The sequence below is a fragment of the Acipenser ruthenus genome, chromosome 11 (assembly GCF_902713425.1).
Source record: "Acipenser ruthenus chromosome 11, fAciRut3.2 maternal haplotype, whole genome shotgun sequence".
Lineage (NCBI taxonomy): Eukaryota > Metazoa > Chordata > Actinopteri > Acipenseriformes > Acipenseridae > Acipenser > Acipenser ruthenus.
In genome coordinates this window covers 26408664-26434173 of record NC_081199.1, presented here as the reverse complement: position 1 = coordinate 26434173, position 25510 = coordinate 26408664, and the positions used below count along the sequence as shown (strand labels likewise).

Sequence of the window (25510 nt, the reverse complement as noted above, 5' to 3'; positions counted from 1 at the left end):
AGCCAGAAACACAGTGAACTTTCACTCTGCTAGTAACCATGTACAGGGAAATTAGCTGGGGCTGGGGAAACTAGGTATGAAAGAATAAACAGAGAAAAGACTATCGACAAAGTTCCAACAAAACCCTGCTGTAAGTATAATCTTTTTTAAAATTAAAATGAGCTACAAAGCATTTAATTACCAATGACATTGCTTTTTGATTTTGTATGCCCAAAACAGCAACTAACAGCTCTAGAAAATGGTGTCTTACTTACACAGGTATAAACAAACTTTCCAAAAGGACAGACTGAACCAGTGCATTGAGCATTCATATTCAGACTAGATTAGGCCACAATTGAGATAACTGATCTCATCTATAGCAGGCAGTCTCTTAACTCATATTCATACCAAATTAATAAAATATGAATTAGATTCTCAAAGCTTTATCAGCATGACAAGAAAAAAAAAAACACTTTTAATAGAGATTCCAAATCAGAAATAAATGCAGTCATTTCATTTAGGAGCTTGTGCTGTTTGGCTTGAAGTTGTTTAGTATTAGTTTTAGTACTGTAGCTGGTATCCCTTTCCCAAATAAAACCCTACTCTTCACGTCATGGTTTCTGACACTTCTTTTAAAGTTATTTTGCTTCCCTTTTTGCTGGATGTCAAGCTACCTCATGTTTTATGTTATGTGTTGTGTTATACAGTATAATGTGTCAGATGCTCTCTGCCATCACTTTCATTGGAATTTCCAATCCTCTTATCCTGTGTTAACGCATCACAATACAATTTGAATGAACAAACTGTCACAATGGGTCCATAGCAACGGCGGCCTGTCACCAAGCAGGACTCGGAGAGAAATAGAACCTATTCTAGATCCATTCAACAGAATTAGTGTGAGGCTATTTAGAACTGTAGGATCCACATATTGGGATATGGCGTGTAACTCATGCCCAACCTGAAGCGAATGTGACTGAAGACGGTAAGAATTTCAATTTTAATTGTTCTCTATGTGATCTGAACAAGTGGTATCCAATCACAGTTCTTTTCAGACCAGGTTTAACAGGTAAAATTAAATAATAAACTACTTTGGGGTCCAGTTGGATGTTTAATTAGTTAAATTAAACAATTTAGAACAAGGCTGGAACAAAGACTAGGACTGGAAGGGCAGGCTTTGGCCACCCATGATGACCTCATTATAACCACAGTATTACCTTGAAAAAATCGATGGCAGAATAATTAGCTGGTATAGCTTCTTGTAAATGCCTGTAAAAGCAAGAAGTTTAAAAAGAAGAAACTCACACTTTATTTAAAAGAATGTTTTTTTGTTTGTTTTTTCGAGAACTTCCCCCCATTAAACATGTTTTGAAACAAGAGAAGTTTAATCAATTCAAAACCTTATTTAAATGTATTTTTATTAAGTGTGAATAATAAAGGGTGCCTATTGAAACTACAGTATTGACACAAAATGTGTTTTAAACAATAAATGTAACCATTCACTTTGGACAGCATCCTTTTCTAGGGTGACCAGACGTCCCAGTTTAGCCGGGACAGTCCCGGTTTTCCATCAAAGGTCCCTGTGTCACAACATTTTATTCAAAATCTTAAAGTCACGGTTTTCAGCGACTTCATGTAGCGCGACACAGTCAACATACCTTTTGTCAAAATAACGTAAACAACCGCATTTAGTTTATGGCACCTGCAGTGAAAACAAAATTTTAAAATGTTTTTATAAAGTGATTAACACAGGCGTATGTACTTATTTAGTTTATATTCAGTATGATCTACACTTGTGTGTAATACAGTAATCTGTAGTTGTTCAGTTCTGGTGGGATTTAGAGGCTGCTACAATCCTAATCCACCAGGTTAAACAACATCAATAAACACACCCTGCTACAGTGAATAAAAAAAGAAAGAAAGAAATGCCAAAACATAAATGTATTTTTAATGATTTAATTTATTATTATTATTATTATTAATGATAATAATAATAAACTCAATATAAAAGTATGCAATACGTATAACACAATATGGCTACTTAAACTAATTAGCCACAAATTATACACCCAGGAGTGTACTGAAATTAGCTAGCTGCTTAAAAAAAAAATACATAAATAAAAGATAATACTAAGAGTGAGAGGATGGCTATTTAAATAACCATTAAAATTGTCTATATTTAAATGGTTTAATTAGTCTTATTCAATATTTAACAATGTGTCCTGGTTTTGAGCTTTGAAAATCTGGTCACCCTATCCTATTCACACTCCCAAAGAAATTGTGAAGAGCTGTACGAATAACAGTTGAAAGAGACTTAATAGAATGCAAAGATGAAAATATAACTTAAACACTGGGACGATGCTGATGTGCTTTTACTAGAAAGTGATGATGTCAGAAGCAATTTGATGTTTGGCTTTGGCGCCAAAACCACCTAACAGCAGCCAATAAAAATAATGAAGCCTGACAAATAATCGTCCACAGAAACAGACAACCCTAACAATCACTGTGATCGTCATATTGAAAATGTATTTGTTCTTTCTTTTGCTAGGAAGCACTGTTTAAACAAACTAGACACGCCTCTCAGATCATTTCAACCCTGGTTTGGCTATGAATACACCACAGACAGTCTTCTGTGATTGCCTGCGCGTGCAAAGTGCCAAAGTAACGAGAAGGAAAGGCCCTGACAGTGGCCATGGAAGAGAGTCTGCCAATCCGAGTGTAAGGATGGGATCTGTCCCTCTTAATCAAGCTGCCAGTGGAAATGCACCTCACCAGTGTATCTCAGCCAGCCCCAGGATTACGACTGAGCGTCCAGCATCAAGGCCAAGGTAAGCAGAAAGGAGGTCTGACTGGAAACAGGCAGGTACGACAATCCTTATTTAGCACAAACCCTGCCTGGTTGGTTACAAGATAAGATAAACAGGAATATACCCATGGGGTTAGCGCTGTGTGTTTTATTTTGGGACTACACAATGTTGGGAATTAGATCTCTGCAGTTGGTAAGGTAACCTGTAAAAATACTGGCACAGTATAACTAAATAGGGAAGGCAGGAATCACCTGTTCTGAACCAGAGAGACCATCATACACTGTGACGCTCTGCTTGCATCTCTTTGGTATGTTTGTACAGGTCTCTGCCCTGTGCATTTGTATGCAGTCCCAGGTTTTTAGCAGGTGTAAAGGTTGTTATTTAAGCATCAGGGCTGCAGTCACTGTAGAGGTTCACTCAGACTTATTGTGAGACACTTCGAAAGCACAGCTAAATGCACTCCCACAGTAACTGTTGACCTGTGTTTCTTTCCTGTACAGTGTGATGTGTTTTTATGATATTTCTGCACAGATTGAGTCCAGCTGCAGGCAGATCTACTGCATCTTCCAGGAGCAAGAGACAGCCCTTGAGCAGACCAAGTAAATGGCAATGGAAAGAGGTAAGTCTGCATGTGTGAGTGTGTGTGCAACTCGTAAACTTTTACAAGTTGCTGCATGCATTTAATAATCAAGATACAATATGAGGTTATCGCAGTACTTTTCTTGCAAAGTAAAATGGAATTGTCTTTGTTTTCAGAATGAAGTGGAGACTGTAGAGCTCTCCCCAGGGTACCTCCTGTCGAGGGGAAAAAATCATTTCTCTGTCACCCTGATGGAGGAGTTTTTGTCTCGCTCCAGGTAACCCCTAAACCGAGGCCATATGTAACGTTTCGTAACTGTGCAGGATCTGTTAGTGTACTTAAAAGACATGAAGGCCAGAAATGTCTTCGTATGAGACGGTCTAGTTTAGTCTTTGCTAATTTCAAAATAATAATGAGGGCAAGAGTGGTGTTATATAATTGTATGCATCTAGTTTACTGTGTCTCATATCTCTTTATTTATTTAAGTTCTTACACTTCAAATACAACACATGTAAATAACTTGGATATACTAGAGAAGTATCTTTCAGACATGAAAATAATAATGTTACAATTCGTGTTAAAATCAAGTTGAGTTCCTTCCTCACAATACAGAATTGAGCAGGTCGTAAATATTAGTCAATGGGAAGGGAAGTGTATCTAACTATTTATTGTACCTGTATTTTGAAGTGTATCCATATGTGATTTAAGAAATCTAATTGTATAAAAGTATTGTTGTGTAATTCAGAGCCCTATTGTGAAAACAAAAAAACGGTGACCATTATCGTTAAAAACTGTGCTGTTTGTTATACATGTCTAACAGGGGGGTCAATATTGAGATTCAGTGAGAAGCATTAGCTTGGTAACACTAACATTCTGTCTAACGAAATAAAAAGACGGTCAAAGCTCTTCCATAAGCACTACCCGTGATACTCAAGCTGTACAAACGATTTTGCTTCACAGCTACTGGAATATGTCTTGCATGTACATTTGGTCATGTATCCTTTCCACAAATAATGGATGGAGAGCTTTGTTTTCAAATAGCTGAAATATTGTTGACCAAAATGCTTATTCAATATCAATAGGAAAATATAATAATACCTATTGTTAAAAGCGAGACTTTTCTCCACAGGCCGCAAATGCCTGAAGAACATAGATCACCAGATAAGTAAGTAAAATCCTTTATTTAAAATGTGATACACACTGTATGAAGAACCCCCGCAACCTCAGTATACTGGAGCTCTCAGAATCATGTCTACCCTCCAAGTTCGTCTAGTACACCAGAGTGTAACCATTAACTTGTCCTCCTGCAACTCTTTAGTGGAAGAAATACCACATTTCTTCTTTGCCGTATTTCTTTCTGATGTATTTCGATCATCCTCATGTTATCCACCAGCAAAAAAAAAAAAAAAAAAAAGATAATTCCCAAACCAAAAAGTGACGAAGAGGAAACAGTAACTAAAGAGTGACAGCAGGTGTTGCAGTGGGTCAATTCACTAGCCTCTTTCATGCCTTTCACTTTCACAAAATGACTAAACAGTTGTCAGCCTCTGCTTGGGTTATCTCCATGTTCTATGGTGTTAGCCAATCATACTATGCAGAGCAGCTGTAAAAAGTTCCTGGAGGGTTTCCTCCTACAGTTTGTGTGGAAGTTTGATTGAATAGAGCCATAGAAACAGGGAATCAACACAGATCTCAAAGCAGCACTGTATTATTGGATTGAATCAAGTACCGAGTGCCTGTTCTCTTAGGGAGGAGCTTATAAAGGACCTGCAGGAACAGATCTGCAAGCTGGCTGCCCTGCTAGCCGATGAGCAGAAAGCCCATCGGCTCTCTTGCAAAACGGTGAGCTAAACTCAGTACACTCGCAGTGCTGTGCGCACACAATGTAAAATGTAAAAAGTTACACCTATATGTAAAACACCTCTGTCTCAATGTAAAAAGTTTCCCTTATATGTAAAAAGTTACCCCTATATGTAAAACACCCCCAGATGTAAAAAGTTACCCTTATATGTAAAACACCTCCGCCTCTATGTAAAAAGTTATTTGTTTTTTATTGGTAGAGCAGTTAGTGTTTAAGTTGAGAGTTGTTCATAGTTTTGAATGGTATTACATTTAGGGGGAGCTGATTTTATATTTAGGGGCAAAGATCATTTTTACATTTAGGGGGAAGCAAGATTTTACATTTAGGGGGAGTTTTACATTTGGGGGGGGGGGGGGGGTTTACATTTAGGGGGTGTTTTTACATATAGAGGTTGTACAATAGTGGGTGCTTGACTGATAGGAGCATCTGTATCCCAGACCAGGGAAGCCAATGGCGGATCGGTCCATGCACTTTCTGTCATGTTAATGCTTTATGAATACTACCTTGTGTGGACGGAAGTGACAAATGACTGATAGGGAAATAGTACATAGTATTGGGATATTAAATGAATAAACACACAGACACACACTACCCTGAGTATCTGTACTATATCAAGCACTTAAACTACTTTTGCTGCACTTAACAGTGTTACTTGTTTTGATGGCAGCTCACCAGAGAGGCAGAAGAGATCACCCTGAAGATGTTACAGCAGCATCAGCATAACATCAGGTAGACAGGCAATCATTTCTTTTCACATGGCACATTCTACCCAGTCCCCCGAAAACGCAGGGAACCGTAGACTAGAATCTGCAGGACTCGGAATATTCACAAATTCCAAGGGTGTTTTGTATAGTATAGGAAAAAGAGAAGAAAAAAAACACTTCTGATAGTAACATGTAATAGTATATTTATTCTGTAGTAAAATATTATGAATAGAAAATAAAAAACAATTCCAGTACACCTTTATTATCACAGTTCTAATTTATTAAAGTAATTTAGTATTATTTAATTTGATCATCAAGGCTCAATCCTTACCTTAACCTAATCATTATAAACAGTTGTTCCTGGTAAACAGAGGGCATTCTAGGTAATTACCCTTATTATACTGGTGGAATACTGGTAATTGGAACCTCAGAACTGTCCTCCACCAATCATGAAGCTCCATTCCAGAGCAGTAGATGTCCGCAGAACTTTCAGGTGTAATTTCTTACTTAGAAAAAAAAAAAAAAAAACTAAAAGGAAGGAAAGTAAAACATTGAAAATGAAATATTTAAATTCAAGATTCAAAATGTTCACGCTGACAGTAATTGCAATGTTTACTGGTTTCTAATCACAATAAAACCCTCAGACGTTACCTCTAATCAGGGTTCCAGTGCTTAATTGTTCCCTGGTTAATATGAATCGTTATCAGAAATTCTTACTGGGATCTATTCAATGGGTCTGCGCAGAGTAACAAAGTTATGAAAACCAACATCACTTGCTGCACTGGGAACCTCTATATAGCATGTTCTGGGCAATATTGGCCATTGCCCAGAACATGTCAAAGTGATAAATGCTTTGTGAATATGGCCCATTATCTTTAAAACTATGTAAAAACATCAGGGAAGAGTGATAAAATCATACCTCTTCTTAGCATTTTTGACATTTCATTTTCATCTGGCTGAAAGCATGTTTTTATTATTATTATTTATTTAATGTATGTATTTGTTTTGAATGATTGCAACAATGCAGCAAGCCCAAAGAGGCTTTGAACTGCAGCATAGAGTTATCAGACCCCTGGAAGCAGACGCAACCTGTAACTACAGTGTTATATATGGTATATCTGAATAGTGGCACTATCTATACTGTCATGGGTTCAGATATGTGTATACTGGTCTAAGCTGTGCTGGTGTAGAACTTTAACAGCTGAGAGCTCTGATTCCGCATTCTCTCACAGGGAGCTCCAAGAAGCCCACAACGCACAAATAGACACCCTACGCGCCACCCTTAAGAGGACCTCAGAGTCAGAGAAGATCAGCGCAGAAGAGCGATATGGTACTGGTCTGTATGTCACTCTGTATTGGTACTACCAGCCAAATACTGAAAAACAATGGCCACCTAATAAAGAAAAGTTATACCATTGATTATACAAGACCAGCATAGTACCCTGAAGAAACTTAGTAGACCACATATACTGTACAGTATGTCAAATCATGAACATGTCCTACCATTGTCCTCTTGTACAGAGCCATTGTAGAGCCACTCTCCAGATACCTGTGTATATTTAGGTTATACACTGTACTGTAGGTCAACATGATGAAACTACTGGGCAAGGCTCTTAGAAAATAAAGAAAAAACAGGAAGAAACGTAATTGTACCAAAATTCAGGTTTCATGCAAGAATATACAATACAGGCTCTGGTACTGGGGTGGGGTGGGTTGCACTTAAAGAAAACAAAAAAAAAAACCCTAACCTGTTGTAAACCTGACTTGTAATCTTATAATATAGCCTGTTGTTTTTTTTTTAAACAATTCACTGTTAAAAAAAACAGCAACTTTATTTTGGTTATTTATCCTTCTATTAAATAGACATATTTCTATTCTAGTGCTCCTGGAGAAAGACTACGAATTCCTCAAAAGTGCCTTTTGTACATACAAGGTAAGGCACCATTTGAAAGAGCATATTTTTGAATACCAGTTCAAGGTTGATTGTTTCTTTGAGCTCATATACAATGACCTCATCACACCCACAGGGGTCAGTAGTGTCCATAATCGCAGTGAGACTGCCTGTTACACTTAACTGCACTCTGCCCTGTTTCTCAGTCTGCTCTCATTGCCCCACGTCTAATATTTGGATTTCTTCACCTAACTGTACATTAAATGGTCAATGTTTGGAAATGATTGTACGTAGGACAGTGTCATGGAGGAAATGGAGTCGAAGTGGTTCGAAAGAGAGAATGACTGGAGGGAGAAAATTGAAAAGGAGAAAACAATCAGACTTCTTCAACACAGTAAGTGGTCTTGTAATGTGAATTTCTCAAACCCACTCTGTCCTTGGTGTAAAGCAAATGCAAATGAGGTACTGCAAACTATAATACAATCACTCCTTCCTCTAACTAACTTTTTTCATAAAGAAAACAAAAAACTTAGCTTAAAAATATTCGCCAACAAGTTATTCACCAACACCTGTTCGATCGTTTGTCATACTGTACCTTAGAACCCTTGATCACTTGTCCAAGTCCAAAAATCTTTCTGTATAAACTGTCTCATGTGATTTGACAGATCAGGAGCTGGAGGAGTTGCAGAAGGAGAAGGAAGAGAGGAGGGAACAGTCTGAGAAACAGTTTGAGAAACAGATTGCTGAGCTCATGAAAGAGTACCAAAAGAGAATTCAGGTAAAAGGAAATTTCTCTTCGAGAAAATGAGCCATTCTGTAGAGCTCCTTGTCACTAAGATCTGTATTTCTTTCATTCATTCATTCTTTCATCTTTACCCAGGTAGAACCCATTGAGCCACATGTACATGAGTCTCCCGGTAATAAGCCAGCATTACTGTAGGTACACATCACTTTATAATTTTATACCCAAAATCACAAGACAATCAGACTGTAAAATAACAACATTCATTCTATCCGGGATGAGAAGTGGTTGCACTTTGAGAATTCTTGTCTCCCGTGATTTGATACCATGGCATGGGGCTCAATCGTGTATAATTCTATCTAGGTGATCTTATGGCAAAATAAATATATAAATACATAAGTTTAACATTGCATAAACTTCACAAAAATGCATCCTTGTTTTATGTTCTCTCTTACCTCACTTACAGTACACTGATACTAGTATCCCTGGTACGTATGTAACTAATATTTTGTTTATTTGCAATGTAACAAAGTTTTTTTTTTGTTTTTTTTAATACATACATATAGTTTCAGCAGTTTTAAAAATAAAAAAATATATATTAAAAAAATGTATATATAATGACAGGGACTATATATGTTATTCCATCTGAGGGATCTGTTGGTGATTCATAAAAACAAATTACTGATTTTATTGTATTGAACTGAGAGCATTTTCAATTTGACAAAAACAGCTCAATTTGTTTTAGGCACTGAATGAGAGCAGAGAGAACACAGAGACCACGGTGGTGACTGACACCAGTGTCCCGGGGAATACAGCCGAGGAGCTCAAGGTACAGGAGATTTGTTTCTATTGAATTTCAATTGGATGACATCCGACAGCCAGATCTGAGGAGGACTCCCCTCCCCTCCCTCCTCCCCGAGCCAATGAAAATGCCAAATTTGATTCGCCTTACCTTACAAATCACCTCCTTTTTATATCTGGCGGTATAAACTGGGCATTGAGAATCAAGTTTATAAATGTTCTACAAGGTAGTAAAACATTACATTCAAAATGAGTCCCAGCACTTAACAGCAACGTTCATGCAGGGTAGGGTAGTTTGAGAGAGTCTAGGGTTACATTTTCATTAGTGTGTGATTTGTATGTACTGTGTAACCGAATTGCATGTTTCTGTTTGGAGTAGGCCCTACAAGATGAATTGGCTGAAAACAAGACAAGAATCGGCAGCATGAACACTGCCCTCAAACAAGCACAGCGCGAACTGCAAGTCGCGGTAAGAAAACGTTATTCTATTGGCTACTAGGAGTGTTGTTTTTGATGAAGTCAAACTGTCATGTATTGGAACACGCAGCCTGTCGGTGATTTGTTGTCTCAAAGTTTTAACCTCTTGATCTGTAACTGAAGTGTTTTTTTATCAAAATGTTCATCACAAATCACCCAGAGGAACATCATCATCCCCAGCATCTACACATAAGCCTAACCCTAAATCCCAATTTTACCCCAAACTAGGGCTCCATTTATGCCAGATCTCACCGGATCCCAAATCTGGTACCATGTGAAACATTATTCGCTTTTTACACCCCAACTGGTGAAACGCTAAGAAAATAGCACTCTTAACAACAGCAGTGTCGTCGCTCCTGTTCATCAGATTTGTTGGCCCGTCACTGCTATTGTTCAACCCTGAAGATTATGGCTAGGGAATGGTCGGCATGCAGCTACCGACACCAAAAATAAGGCATGAAACCCCGATCCCCAAGCAGATGAGAACTTGTAACATATATGATAGCTGCTGTAAATCAAGGGCAGGACATTAGGTCTGGAAACAAAAATGCTATCGCTCTTCCTTAATTATGAGATTCAGTACCTTTGCGTTTACAAATTAACTCCTGATCTAAACCTTTAACGTAATCCTAACTTTGCTTTTCTAAAAAATGCTATTCAGTCACTCCAGCATGAAGACTGAAATGATATTCTCTTTGAACATGCTCTTCCAAGCATCGATGTTCCCGGACGAATCAACCTGCAGAATATTTTACTGTTAAAAAGGATACAACTTCTCCAAACCCCAGGATTGAGTTAGATTACAATCTATTTGCAGCGCGTCATATTAGCCTTTTCCATGTTTGATGATGATGATGATGATGATTATTATTATTATTATTATTATTATTATTATTTTTAGTATTATTATTATTATTATTATTATTATTATTAGTAGTAGTAGTAGTAGTATTATTATTATTATTATTGCAGAAAGGTAAGCTGATAGAATCTGAACAAAACTATGAGCAGAGAATCTCGGAAATGGATAACCGATATCAGAATCGAATCCATGGCCTGATGAATGAAAATGCTGACTTGGGGTAAGAGCATAATGCATTCAAATCCACTTTCTATAAAAGGCATCAATACAACATTAATCTATAAAAGTGTTTAGATCACATTTTAAAAACACTACCATGATTTTTTCAATGCCCAATGTCAATAAATGATGAATACGAACACGCTGGAAAACATCTTCATGTGTTTAGTAACACAAAGGCTAAAATAGTCTCATAAGGACATTACAACTCATGCATTATTATTACATGAAATTTCTAAAGTAGGATAACCTGAATGAACCTTTTGTGGCTGCTTCGTCAAGGTCATTTACACATATTGAAACATATTTCCTAGGGCTACTGGCTGCTTAAAGCAGGTGACTGCTTGGCTCAGATATATACTATAAGCACACACAAATACTGTGTTTTTGTCCCCTAAAGGCTACTTTGCAGGTACTGAATGATGATTTTAGCAGTCCAGCAACATACTGAGGGAAAATATATAATCTGATCACAGGACGTAAATACTGTAAATAACTAAATAAAAATGAATGAACCCGGTGAGATGCACATCCTTGAACTGCATGCCACTGTTTTTCTTTGCAGACGTAGATTCTTCCTCAAGTGCGAGGAGCTTCTTGAAGAACGGAGCAAGGCAAAGCGCGAGACCTTGGCTAGGGAGCTCAAAGCCAAGGAGAATATCAATTCAGAACTGCAGGGCCAGACAGGGCAGGGTGAAGAGCCCAAAGACACCTCTCAAGATAAAGCCAGGCTGTTCACAGTACCGTAAAACAAGAAACGCACTCTGCAGAGCAAGCAACCGTAACACTGAAATAAACTCGGGCAGCTCATCATGTCAGCTTATTTATTTAAAGCAGGGCTGTCTAACAGAGATCTCTTCAGTCATATATAGCTCACTGAGCTCCACAATATTGCTCTTTTAAGGGTGTTAATGGGTTTGAAAAGAATACAAGGACAGTCCAGTAAAACAGAGCTAACATAGCTAAATACAGAGCTAAATACAGAATAGGGGGTCTTAGCAAACTACTGTACACCAATTTAAGGTTACAGTCGAAGTGTTCTTCATATTGTATTAAATTTGTGTTAGTGATTTTTTGCCTTTAAGAGACCACTGGCTGTCGGTGTGGCTCTTTAAATAAAAAGGCTGGGCAGTTGCTATTGTAAGATAGTGAGCTGCTCTAGGATTATATAACTGCTGTATATTAGGAATAGCAAACATAAAAGCAATACATATAAACATTACATTTGTACTGACTACTCTAAATATAGAATACACTCCTATTTATCACTAGGTAACAAGGTATTATGTAGAGTGTGTGCTTGCAACAGTTTTTTTTTTTCATATTCTAGTATGCACATTGTCTATCAGTGTTTAAAAAAGTGGTCTTCAGGTTTTCACGTGGGCCAGTGAACAAAAGTGAAAAAAAAGGTTTAAGTGCCTCAATAATAATAATAACTATTGTGATTTACAAATAATGCACATGACAAATAAACATGTATAATTAACATATTCAGAGATATATGTATTATTTTAAACAGCCAAATCCTGTATTGAAATAATGCATAATACCTCTTGTGAAAGATCCTCACTCTTTCTGGTTCTTTATCAGCACGATTGACTGACACACAGAAGAATTTTAATTTTTTAGTTTTGGTACCTAACTAAAATCGGCCGGGCTAAGGAGTCTACCGATTTAAAACAATTCTTCAAACAAACACAAAGGTTTCCACACTACCTTTACAAAAGCATACAGGTTTCTTTAGCCTCTCTCCTCACACAGACTGGAGACTGCCCTGAACAAACATGTCACCCTGTTTAAATAGTGGCCTGGTAAATTACTGGCAGGTGACACTAATTAAACTAAAAACAAATTAACAGGTAGTCAATTAAATTAAACTAATTACACCTGTGGTTGTGCAAACACTGCCACACACACATTTATCTGGCAGGGGCAGAAATCAACCCTGTCCCTGCCAACTACCAATTTCTTCAGGCAGGTATATGCCCTGCCACACAACCACCTCCTTGTGCGCAGCACACCGGCCATTCCAATGTCCCTGCTTGGGTATGTAAATAATAATTTGCTTCCCGCTTTCAATAGCAGCTGTCTTCCTTAGTCGTGCTTGCTTGGCTCGGTCTCTCGCTCCAGTCGCTGGCGTTCTCTCTCCAGGCTTGTTTACACCGGACTCCAAGGCAACCCAGCGTCACTGTGTATCTCCTAAAAAGGGCCAACCAAAAGAGCACCAAAGGCATTCTTTTATCAGTTGAGCGACCCCCCCCCCCCCCCCCCCCAAGACCCGCCTCCCGACCACTCAGAGAGAGGGAAAGACAACACACCCTCTACCAACCTCCCCGTCCCATGATTGACAGTCGGATCCCACGGGGCTCCCGAGCTCCTCCTGCAGGATCATGCATCCGTCAGACAGCCAGCACAGATCTCGTCCTGTTACATTGCCTCAGTCACCTGTTAATTTATTTTTGTGCTGCCATAGCCTGGTTCAACATCTCTGTCATTTCCTTGATCTCTTCAGGATCCATCTTTAATTTTCCTGAGTCAGTCGGGGTGCTGTTGTCCGCTGCCACCATATGTGAAAGATCGTCGCTCTTTTTTTTCCAGTACGATTGGCTGACTCGCACACAGGAATTTTTATTTTCACAGCGTGTTTGCACCCTTTATTTTAAATACCAAACAGAGTGCAAACTAAACTTTTTACTTTTCACATTTATCTGGCAGGGACAGAAATTAACCCTATACCTGCCAACTACCAACACATTTTCTTCAGGCAGGGATTTGCCCTGCCACACTCTCTAGAGTCCTGCTAATGCAAAATAGGTTTCAGGTGTCAGTTGGTGGTAATATGCAAATGTTAGACATTTCCGTCTATGTTGGGAAAGGGAGTCTTAATTGTTCATCCTCAATAGCATTTACGTAAAAATGTAAGCATGACTTTCAAACAGTCGGACGAACTACAAAGACAGGGCTTTATTTTTCAATGTCTTTATATGTGGAAACTAAAAAGACTTCTAGTCAAAAAGTAATTGAATTTAAAACGCTTCTTTTAGCGTTTCTAGATACAGAATACATTCCCAGCAGTGAATAAGGGGTGGTTTAAATGGGAAGCACAGAACTGTCAGAAAGCTAATGGCTTATTTTAAACCTCACACACAGTCAGCCTCATGGTGTACAGCGGTTTACACTACCAGGGAGGGTTCTTAACAATACAAGGGTCTACAAAAGAAATTCCCCATAGAATTTCCAGTCCTACTTGGTTATTACACGCACCATGCTGTGTTCTATGCTGTAGCGCTGTAGTGCTGTTAGACGAGAGGGGTATTGCTGCAGAACGCAGACTCGCACAGCGTAGTTCACACTGGCAGCTCACACAGGGCAGTGTTGCGTGCGCAGCTCGTAATAGACGTCATCATTATATGCTACAGCTCGATCACATGATAAGGGTGATACATTTAGATACTAAAATTAAGTTTATTTCATAACAATAACCTAACCCTAAACCTAAGGTTCGTGGGGTACTGGCCGTGGATCACCAATTAATAATCACTATGTTAAGTGTTCTCCCCTCCCACACCCTGTTTTTGGTCACGTGGTAGGGGTGTTGAGGGTGAATGAATCACGACGTGAATTACGAGTTGCGCATGCAGCACTACCCTATGCGAGCTCCCTGCGAGAGCTATGCTGTGCGAGCCTTCGTTCTGCAGCGTTATGCTCTTCAGACATCACTGTGACCCTGCCCTGGGTGATAGTCTCTTGCAATAGCTGCAGAGCAACAGCTCAGACTGATGAGCAAGGAAGTCAGTCAGCTGTTTTTGAACAACCAATGACAATGTGTTTGCCCTTTTCTCTTTTATATATATAATTACACACAGAGGGATTCACTGCCGAGGAGCTGGTTTCAGTGAGCACCACAATTACAGAAGTAAGTACATTTTATACGAGTTTTCTTTGAATCGTTTCAAACAGTTTTCCAGCTCACTGATATCACTTGTTTTAGTTAATATAGTAACCCAGGCAGTTTGCTACCTCCACAACCCATTTTCAAAAACTTCTCCTGTACAGAGATTAACTCACTTTTACACAATTTCAGGGGTAATAAAAAAATGCAATGAGGTCGTTAATTGCTGATCTTGTACTGTAAATATTGACACAAAAAGTGGATCAGATTTGAAGATCTTCATGTAATGTGTATGTCAAAGACTAGAAAGTAGCAGCATTTGTGCTATATCAGAAGTGAACTTTGGCAATGTTTTTTTTTTCTTTTCTGTAGCTTTGTCAATACAAATTTAATATTAAAGCCCTTTTAAGAAAAATGTAAAAACCCAGAGGCAGTAGCTCAAGATATGCAACTGTTTGTGTATAAAAAATATCCTTTAGAATCCTTACATGTTTTGGGAAACTAAACATAAATAGGATCAATATTCAAAATAAAATATATAGGTATTGAAATCGATTAGATACTGGGAGATGTCAAGGACTAGATGTGAATTCAGTGTAACATATGAGTTTGTTTTGTGGGATGGGAGTACTAATTTATACTAATATTTTAATTTGTGCTTCCAAATGCATTTCAAGCCATGCCTGTGTCAATATTGGAATTAATAATACCAGGACATCCCGCTTCTTAGTAAAAGCTTTTTGCTTTACAGACTGGGATCTAGGCCGGTAATCGTACCACCATGGATCGTAGTGTCCTTCACGAAATCGATGAGGATCTGGGCTCGGAAGAGGTGGTAGCTTTGAAATTTCTGTGCCGTGATCACATCCCGAAAAAGAAGCAGGAGGCCATAAGAGATGCCAAAGACTTATTTATCAAACTGAGGGAGCAGGGAAAGCTGGGGGATGACGACCAGGTCATTGTCCCTGAGCTCCTCTACACAATTAGGAGATTCGACCTGCTGAAACTGTGCGGAACGTCCAAACAAGAGGTTCAAAACAGACTCGACACGCCAGGAAAGATATCTGAATACAGGTGAGCTCACAGTATTGCTGCCTTTCACTAGCACAGTGCGTGTTCCGTATGACGTCATCACACCAGGGTGCTACACTTTGAGCTCACAAAGAAAATAAAGCTGTACCAGTTCATTTTATAGGGCAATTTCAAGTTAACAACTAACTCATTAGCACATTTTCTATGTGTTAATTCTCAGTTCCGAGTCAGTGAAATGGATTTCAATTTTGTAAAGGCATTTTTAGAAACGACTATACTTTTTACTAGTTTATAAATAGGTTACTAATATTGACCATAAAAAGTGCCCTTTTGGACAAAAAATGTAATCATTCAGAGATTCATTCCAGCTCTCTCCAGACAGTTTTAATACGGTATTAAAAACACATCACATTGAATCATTAAAATAAACCCTGATATGTTTTGCTCCTTTCATACAAAGGGAAAGATTACAGAACATGAAAGGAAAAACAGCAGAGTACGATAACCAAGATGTAACTCTCAGGGGAAAGGAAGAAGTTGTTGGCCACTGGATGGGTTTTGATAGGAACAGTAAATGCCCTGTGTATTTAGACCAGCTACATATCAGCTTTCAGATGACAGTATACTGTATTTCCCCTGGCAACCACACTAATCTTTGTCATGGATAAAAATAGGAAGAAACTTCACAAATGAGACCCTGCTTCACAACGGGGCTGAAGTTTTGCCAAATTTTACGTATAAAAAAGAAGAGGTAAGTTAACGGAAAGCTGCCATGAATAAGGATTCTGTGCTCCAATCATCACCCCCCCCCCACCCCCCCCCGTGCTCTGCAAGACAAAATTAAAAATAATGACGAGAATCTATAAGTGAAAATTGCTGACATTTAGTATTTCCTCTTCCCTCTTTGTACCACAGTATCATTGACAATCGCAGCAAAATACAGCTTCTCCATTCATTTGGACTGGATTTAAAATGGCAATACCAGACAAAAAACAAAAACATGTGTTCTTTATTTTTAGGAAAATGCTCTATGACATTTCTGAAAACGTAACTACAAATGAAGTGAAGGCAATCAAATCCTTGCTGACTGAAGAGCTCCGCAGGTCCACATTGAAAGACAACGCAGTAAGTATACAGAGACACACCGGACATAAGCACAAGTAAAACAGTCTGATACTTGACAATGTGAATTAGTGATTATCTTGGGCTAGCTTAGTTTGGACTATCTTGGGGGGAACCTGTCATGGCATTTTCTTAATATATCATTACTTACCTGTTTTAATGTCCTATTATTTGTGTTCTATATGGTTATCTGTGTTTTTCATCTGAATAGATCATTATTAGCCATGCTTTTTAACTATTCCAGCGTAAAATTTCTTCTGAAAGGGCTGGGAGGTTTCAGTGTGCAGTGCTTCACCTTTGAGCTTCAGTGAACAGGGCAGTTCTGATATACTGACCCGCCTCACCTTCCCCACTATGACAACTAAGTTTGCACTATTTTTTCGTAAAAAGAAAAACTAATAATGTTGTAACAACAACTTTTAATTTTCTGAACCGAAAATAAACCTGTGCAAGACTACAGTACAAGCTTTGTGACACTGGCTGTTTGGGAGAAAACTTGGGGTTGACTTAACAGAACACAGCTGGTTGATAATGATAGAACAAGAGAATACTCTAACATGTACTAACAAACCAATGTATGTTGTTAAATCATTTGAATACCTGTCTAACTGGACAATAAGGGTAGGGAAGGTACTAATTCATTTTTGTTTCTCACGTTTTTGTTTGAAGACTATACTTGATGTTTTTGCGGAAATGGAGAAGATGGAGATATTGGGAGAAGACAAGCTGAATGAGTTAGAATATGTGTGCGGTAAAACCAACAAAGACTTAGTCCAAAGGATTGAGGAGTATAAACAGAAACAAGGTAAGAGCTGCATACTGTATATACACACGCTCCACAGCAGGAGTTTTACTGCTGGCACAAGGGCCCAGTACAAGAGGTTCATATTAATTTTGGATGTCAGTTTTAGAGAACTGCATTCTCCATTTGCAAAGACGCCTAGCCAATCGTTGTGAGAATTGTGTGGCTTTTTAGAAGTAGTTACAGTTTGTTACTTTACTATAATATATATATATATATAATATATATATATATATATATATATATATATATATGGGCACCAGTATTGATAGTTTGATATGATATCGATATTGTTCGATATCAATAATAATTTCCATATCCCGATATCGTGGGATTAAAAAATGTTCACGTACACTCGTAGAGACATACTTTTTATTGCTAATACTGCAAAAAATACAAACACAGTATAATCAAGTTTATTTTATATTAAGATACAACAAACCCTATAAATACTGTAGCGTGCACGGGGGAAGGCAGCAGCAGGGCTGGTAGGTGATGTAATCACACACAGAGACATAAGCCCGATATACGCTTCTTGCAAAGGAGCCGGCTCTTTTGTACAGTGGTATAGGTGCTATGCTGTAGTGCGAGAGGTCCTGGGTTCACGCCCGCCCTCCGCCTGTGTGTGGATTGCCTCGCCCTGTGTGATGCGCCTGCCTGCGTTAACCGAGATCGCCACAATACCAATCATTGTTAGTCTCGTATAGTCGTAGGCAAACATCACACATAAAGTATTATTTAACAATTTGATTCCCATTGATTGGCATTTCTAAGAACCCAATTAACAAATGTATTTAAAACATTAAATAGCTACAAATGAAGAAAAACAACAAAGCCACACCCTGTGTCCCCTCTCTCGTATGCTCTACTCCCGTTTCTTCACCTGTTTCCTCTCACCAGCCAATCCCTTACCGGAAACTATATCCTGTTTTCAAAAAGTGCGCGCATCAACTAATTAAGAAACAGGACTGTCTTTTTTAAAGGGATACACACCTAAAAACAAACTTAACACAAACAAACATAATAAACAGGAAAATCATAATTATATATAATTTTTTTCTTCCATTCAGAACGTGCTCACAAGGTACCGAACACTATTTGCATGCTGCATTAAGCACTATTGGGATTATTTTGAGATATGTGTCAGTGATTCATTGCATTTTTTCCATGTGATTACTTACACTATTAGTAATGTATTTTTCAAATGTGAACTTTAGGTATTATAAATCAGATATACTTTTAAAACATAAAAAAATAATGCAACATTCAGCATGACACCGTAGGCTACTCAATACATTTAGATGTGTCGTGCATTAGAGAAGACTAAATTACTTCCGGATTGGCTAGCCTGCGCAGTGAAGTATATAAATATTTTGGTTTTGAGGTGGCTGATTATGGCATGGAATAGTAAAACAATATAACAAGACCTTGCCCCATTGAAGGATATTTCCACCTCCATGCTTGACAGTAGGTATGGTGTTCTTTTCTTTGTACGCCTCACCAGACTTTCTCCAAATGTAACGACTATCAGCGTGACCAAATAGCTCGATTTTTGTTTCATCACACCACAAAACCTTTGACCATAACTTATATCCATCATTGAAATGCTGTTTTGCAAACTTTAAGCGATTTGTCTTTGTGATGTTTTCCTAAGAGTGGCTTTTTCCTTGGCCTGCGACCATTGAGACCTTCACCATGCAATACTAGACCAATGATTGAAATGGAAACCTCAGTCCCACTTGCAGCCAATTCACTTTGAATATCTTTGACAGTCAATCTCAGATCTCGGATTGTTATTAACCTTCCTCACGATTCTTCTATTTGTTCTTGGTAAAATAACTTCTTTCTTCCAGACCGAGGGAGCATTGTGACAGTACCATGAGTCTTGTACTTCTTGATAATAGAAACCATAGTTGAAATTGGTATACTCAAATGCTTGGAAATCTTCTTGTATCCTTCTTCAGCTTTGACAAAAAATAATTTTCTGCCTAAGGTCTTCAGATAGCTCTTTACTTTTTCCCATATTGGTAATGACAGCAATCATCCTATGCCTAACCTTTTTATACTCTCTAATAATGTTCACCTACAACCCAGCATTTTCTAGACACTTCTAGAATTAGGTTCTGCATTATCATATGGAAATAATGAAATTAGCATTTTCTGACACTTCTAGAATTAGGTTCTGCATTATCATATGGAAATAATGAAATTAGCATTTTCTGAGTTTTGTGTGTGTGTGTGTGTGTGTATATATATATATATATATATATATATATATATATATATATATATATATATATATATATATAATATATATTCTTTAAGAGTCTTCATTTAAAAAAAAAAAAAACAAAACATTTTCTCAGCAATTGTAAAACACAGCATCTAATGCCCTCATATACCCAACCAATTTCAATAACAGAAGCAAAGCTGTAAAAAAAGGTTGTCATATTGTATCTTTTCATGAACATGCAGATCAGGGGAATTATTGCAAAACCTGATTTTGTGACCAGGGGTGTAGTTTTGTTGGAAGCAGAAAGTGACTCATCTGTTGACTGTTGCCAAGCCAGGGTGCCTTCAGCAAAGCATACATAACATTACTGGAGCAAGCTGATTCATACTGGGCTCAATACAGTACTCAAAGTATACATTCCCAGCTAATTGTAAAGCAATGTGTGTCTTTACAAACATACAGTGTCTGACAGACCAGCTAAGACCATTCTGTGACCTTCAGAGTTCTGATACACTTGCAATTCCCTTCTTTTTATCAGAACAGATGGGTTAATGGGCCAATAAAGTTCTTCTGTTTCTTGCTCAGGCTGGTACATTTGTTTAGGAGCATATTAACATTTAAAAATGACATATCCAACCACAGCGCCACCTCTGTATACAAATGTACATGCCTCTTGTGGTGACCAGGGAACAAGGCCTTAAAGTCTCCTTAACCCCACAAATATAAATGAAAAAACTTCTTTGATATGTTTGTTGGTAATTCCATGGAAACGTGACTGAACGCTATACCACATGGAAACAACACAGGTGCTTCATGTATTGATTGAATCCCTACCTTTTGTTTTAGCTACAAACACAAGTATATGATTCGATTTTATAGCTGCAGTAACCCAGACGCCCGATCCCACTGACTCGTGCCGAAGTGCAGCTCCAGTTTCTCCTAGCAGAGACGCCTCCAGAGAAGATCCCACCAGACAGCCTCCACAGCACTCCCAGCAGGTAGGGAGAGGAGCGTGGAGGTGGAGGTGGAGGGGGGTTTGTTCATATTTCTCAATTTGCTGCACAGACTGTGGTGCATCTATACTTCACCTGACCAGGGGGTGGCACTGCAAGTGCAGCAAAAGGAGTAGAAAATACAAGGATCATTTTGGAAGTGTTTACTCCAGACTTAAAAAGAACATACTATAGAGCTAACAAAACAGTTCTAGTAAATCTTACCGAGTATGTGCAGTATTACCAGGCCCTTTGAGGACTGGGCTTTTTAAAAATTCCATCGTAATATATATTGCATTTGGTATTTTTACATTTTTTGATGGTATTTTGTATACGAGTGGTCCTCTCACTTCCTGTCCATTTCAGTTGAGAGCCTTGTTCTTGTTCCAACCAGGTCTCCAGTCGTTTCATTTTGTTTGGAACAACATCCTGGAATGGAATGGACTGAAATAACTTTTAGACAATTTTAGTATTTTTGCAAATAGCTAATTTGTAGTAAGGCACGTGTCCTTGTCTTAATAGCTGCTTTGTAGGTTTACATTGTTTACTTCATTTGCATTTTCCGTTTCTGTAGTTTGGAAATCATACGCGTGATTTACAAGGCCAGCGATCTTCACCAAACGGTAAGTTTGTGATTTTGAGTGGTTTATTCTGCAAAACCGAAATGACCTTTCTATGCTATGTACAGGGTGTTGATGTGAGGTACACTGAAGAAACCAAACAATTTGGATGTCATCTTTCTTAAAGCTTTTCCTGTCTGATATTTTAATAACATGATTACATTCAAGTTTGGGTCTTTTTAAAATATATACTGTATAGTTAATATTTATAACATAGAAGTCACTTCTTGTAAGTGTCAGTAAATTTGCAAAGCAAACTAACTTCTGTCTTTCCAGGTGAAGTCCTCCTGAGTCTCAGCCTTGATGCGGGGCCTGTGTCTGTAGCATCTCTGGACAACAAGGTGATTATAATCTAAATATTTTAGTATATTATATTACTTAACAGAAGCTTGATCTAGTTAACACAACAGAATGTGCTACACATGACATGTATCCTATTTTTTTGTTCCAATGCTTGTAGAAACAAAAATTGTTTCACAAAGTGTACTGTCAGGTTACCAAGAAATCATCGATTTCAGACTGCAAAGCTTTCTGTTTCAGTGTTAAAACGTTTGTACATTTGTACATTATTTATTTATTCATTTATTTTATTTTGCAGGTTGATGCTTATAAAATGACGAGCAGGCCCAGGGGCTATTGTGTGATAATAAACAACAAGGACTTTGAAAAAGCAAGGCTGAAAGTTCCTTCACGACCTTTGAACGACAGAGAAGGCACAGATATCGATGCTGGTGAGAGAACTTTTAACAGAATGTTACTGTATATCCCTAAACTCCATTCATTTGTTGGTTAAGCCATTCCTAAATGATTAACCAGCCACATGGTTAACTAAAGAGGTTGATCAAATGTGGGACAACTGAAGGTTTTGCTAAATAATAGTTGGAACTTATTGTAATAGTAAGCCTCTATAGTAATGCATCACAAGGATATTGTTACGGGTTTTCCCTACAGGAACTTGATGTACTTTGATGAAACCCCCTCATGAGCCGTGCACTGGACTGATCTCCACAGCACTGAGGTTACATGAGAGAATTGCAGAAATGCTCATCGCACAATGGGCAAAAGCTTTTTACTACAAATACTGAATAAAAACAAAACACTACTTTTTAAACAAAATGACTATTCAAAGTAATTGTCTGGGTTGTTTGTTTGTGGAGTCCTGTTGCTACCCATTTACTGTTTATTTGGCACATCTGAGTCACCATTCTGTTTGGATTAGATGAGACGTGGTAGTGAAAGAGTAAAGCTGTTCACTGCAGGAGCCTGAGCACTACAGGAAGGGAGTGGTTTACAGCAGAATCAACTGTAGAGAGGGGAACTCCACCTCCAGTGGAATAATGTCTTATTTTCCCCTTCCCCCGAGGGTGATTGATCTGCTCCTGTTTAAAACGTTAAAATAGATGCACACATTTCCTCATAAAACTTGTGATAAGATAATATAAAATATAAATAATATTAGGTGCTCTTTCTCCCCTTCAGAGTATCTGACGAAGGTCTTTAAGTGGTTGCATTTTGAAGTTGTGCAGTACAATGACCAGGCAGCAAGTGAAATCCGTTCCACTATGGAGGAGTATCGCCAGCAGGACCACAGTAACAGGGACTGCTTCATCTGCTGCATCCTCTCCCATGGATTGAAGGGAGCCATTGAGGGCACAGACGGCTCTTCTGTCTCCATTCGGGAAATAACCTCCTATTTTACTGGCAGTAGTTGCCCTTCTCTTAAGGAAAAGCCAAAGGTCTTTTTCATCCAAGCTTGCCAGGGGCAAAAAACCCAAATAGCTGTGAAAATCCATGCAGACGGTGAAGGTCCTGCTTCACAACCGGAAACTGAACCCGAGCCTGAAGCGGATGCAGGCCCAGTACAGGCGGACACCATCCCCAACGATTCAGACTTCCTCCTCGGCATGGCTACAGTGGAGGATTACTTATCCTACAGAAGTGTCTCCAAAGGTTCCTTCTACATGCAGGCCCTGTGCAGGAATCTGGAGCTGCTCTGCCCCAGGTGAGTCACACAGACATACTCTTTTCAAATAGATTTTTATAGGGACAGGGCCCTATAAGGAAGCATTTTTGTTTAGCTTCCCTGCGCCCCATGCCCAACCACTAGATAGGTGTTTTAATTAGGTACTTATTCATAAATGAGCAGGTTTGACTTATCACTGTATACTTTCCCCTTAAACACTCGCAAATTCAGACTAATTCAGAAGTGATGATCTCACATTATACAGGAGGTAGTGTGTTTAGGTTATAAGTTATTGTATAATTTTCAGAGAAACAAGCATGCATACAAGAAAGCTCCTATATCATTTAACGTGACCTTCAGCAACCACCCTAATGACTGCAAACAGTATATCCAGGTTGATGTCTTATATTCTTAATAGAACAGCACCAGCTGGCAAAATATGTAAGAGATGTGTGTACCTGCCAGGCTGTAGCAGCATTTTCTGGGTTGTGTAGCTCGGGTCGATTTTTCCCTGCTTTCAAGCTGGGTATAGTTTCCTCTGTCCTCACTGGCTACACAGCAGGCTTGTCGTTTTTGGTTGTCCTAATTAGGGGAGTAGTTTTTAAATGTTGCTTCATTAACAAACCCCTGCAGCTGACTGATTCCCCTGCTGTCTGGTTTCCTTCTGCTCTGAATCTGCTCCAGTCCAAGTTCATTTTTGTATTTTTTGTACATCCTGCTCTGCATTCACTATGCACTCTTTTAGTAGTCGTCTTGAGTTCTTTGTGGATTTATTTTTTAGAAATAGTAAAGATTGTTTCTAATACTAAACTGTTTATTTTTTTGTATTTCTAGATAGCATTGCAGTAGTAAATTAATATTGCTAAGCGTTATTTTATCAGTATACTGAATTGTTTGAGACTTACAGTATTCAAAAATAAATCTCAAATCAGTTTTAAATCAAATTATCTTTGTGAAATGTTATTATAAGCAGTGCCATTGTGAGAATATATCATGATTTTGGGTTTGCTAAATTAATTTAGCAAAATTTTGTACTGACATTTTTGTGCAAGTTGTCTGAATTTGTTCTGCAGCATAAAGCCGTGACATGCATTTGATAATACAGACAGTAGGAGCTGCGTCTCCCTGTTTGTTGGCAGGTGCATCAGTATCCATGACTTTACTGATGTTTTGTGAGAAAGTCTCAAAGGTGAGGTCCCAGGTCCCCAGGTGGCTCACCTGGTAAAGGCAAGTCCAAATGGTGTGCCGGGTGAGTTGAACAGACAGCCGAGCGCAGGTTTGCTTTCTGTCTGTGTGAAGTTGCTGGTCTTCACTGGGAATTCCACAGGGAGTGTTGTATTGGAGCAGCGCTACTATGACTGTGCATGGTGGCGCTACACTCTACTGAAACCTAGCTCTTCATAACGAGATGATTTCATTTTGCAGCAATGAAGACATTCTGAGCATCCTGACCACAGTGAACAGAGATGTGAGCAGCGAAACCTTTATGAACAGAGAAAACGTTACGAACAACAAGCAGATGCCAGAGCCGAGATATACCCTGACAAAAAAACTCTTCTTCCCTACATCTTGAGTGTGAAAACAAAGCTGAAAAGAAGCAAATGTCTGTGCTGCCGCTTAGCAATAAATGGAAAAAAAATGTAATGTAAAAAACAGTATCCTATTCCTTTCTGCTAATTTGGTGGAATAAAACTGCATTTAGTCATTGGATTTAGAGCATCTGTTCACAAAGCGCATGGTTACCTGTCAGAATTGTATTCCATCATGTTAATGTGTTTTTGTAACCTACATACACATACAGTACAATACAATACAAGGTCAACTACATTGAAATTGCTCTTTTAATCTTTATCATACAGGGTCGCTTCAAATACCTGTGTTGGATTTTGTACCAGACTCAATAAGATTTTTTTTTTTAAAGCTTGTTTTTTTAT

General features: G+C 38.4%; 2 protein-coding genes across 2 annotated transcripts; both read left to right on the top strand.

The window, feature by feature from the left end:
* Positions 1-7: 7 nt before the first annotated feature.
* On the top strand, positions 8-13094 carry LOC117427211 (flagellum-associated coiled-coil domain-containing protein 1-like). The gene is made up of 15 exons (XM_034045686.3): positions 8-130; positions 2525-2804; positions 3315-3402; positions 3540-3640; positions 4493-4528; positions 5112-5205; positions 5892-5953; positions 7161-7258; positions 7809-7861; positions 8114-8213; positions 8485-8597; positions 9307-9390; positions 9742-9831; positions 10812-10921; positions 11486-13094. The coding sequence occupies exons 2-15, from the start codon at positions 2584-2586 to the stop codon at positions 11667-11669; spliced, it is 1434 nt and encodes a 477-aa protein (XP_033901577.1). The 5' UTR covers positions 8-130; positions 2525-2583; the 3' UTR covers positions 11670-13094.
* A 1460-nt stretch (positions 13095-14554) lies between these two features.
* Positions 14555-25477, top strand: LOC117426351 (caspase-8-like). The gene is made up of 10 exons (XM_034043829.3): positions 14555-14836; positions 15564-15886; positions 16864-16969; positions 17636-17771; positions 20881-20999; positions 21568-21616; positions 21890-21954; positions 22212-22344; positions 23093-23615; positions 25002-25477. Exons 2-10 carry the CDS (start codon positions 15594-15596, stop codon positions 25147-25149), a joined length of 1572 nt encoding a protein of 523 aa, XP_033899720.3. The 5' UTR covers positions 14555-14836; positions 15564-15593; the 3' UTR covers positions 25150-25477.
* Positions 25478-25510: the final 33 nt, after the last annotated feature.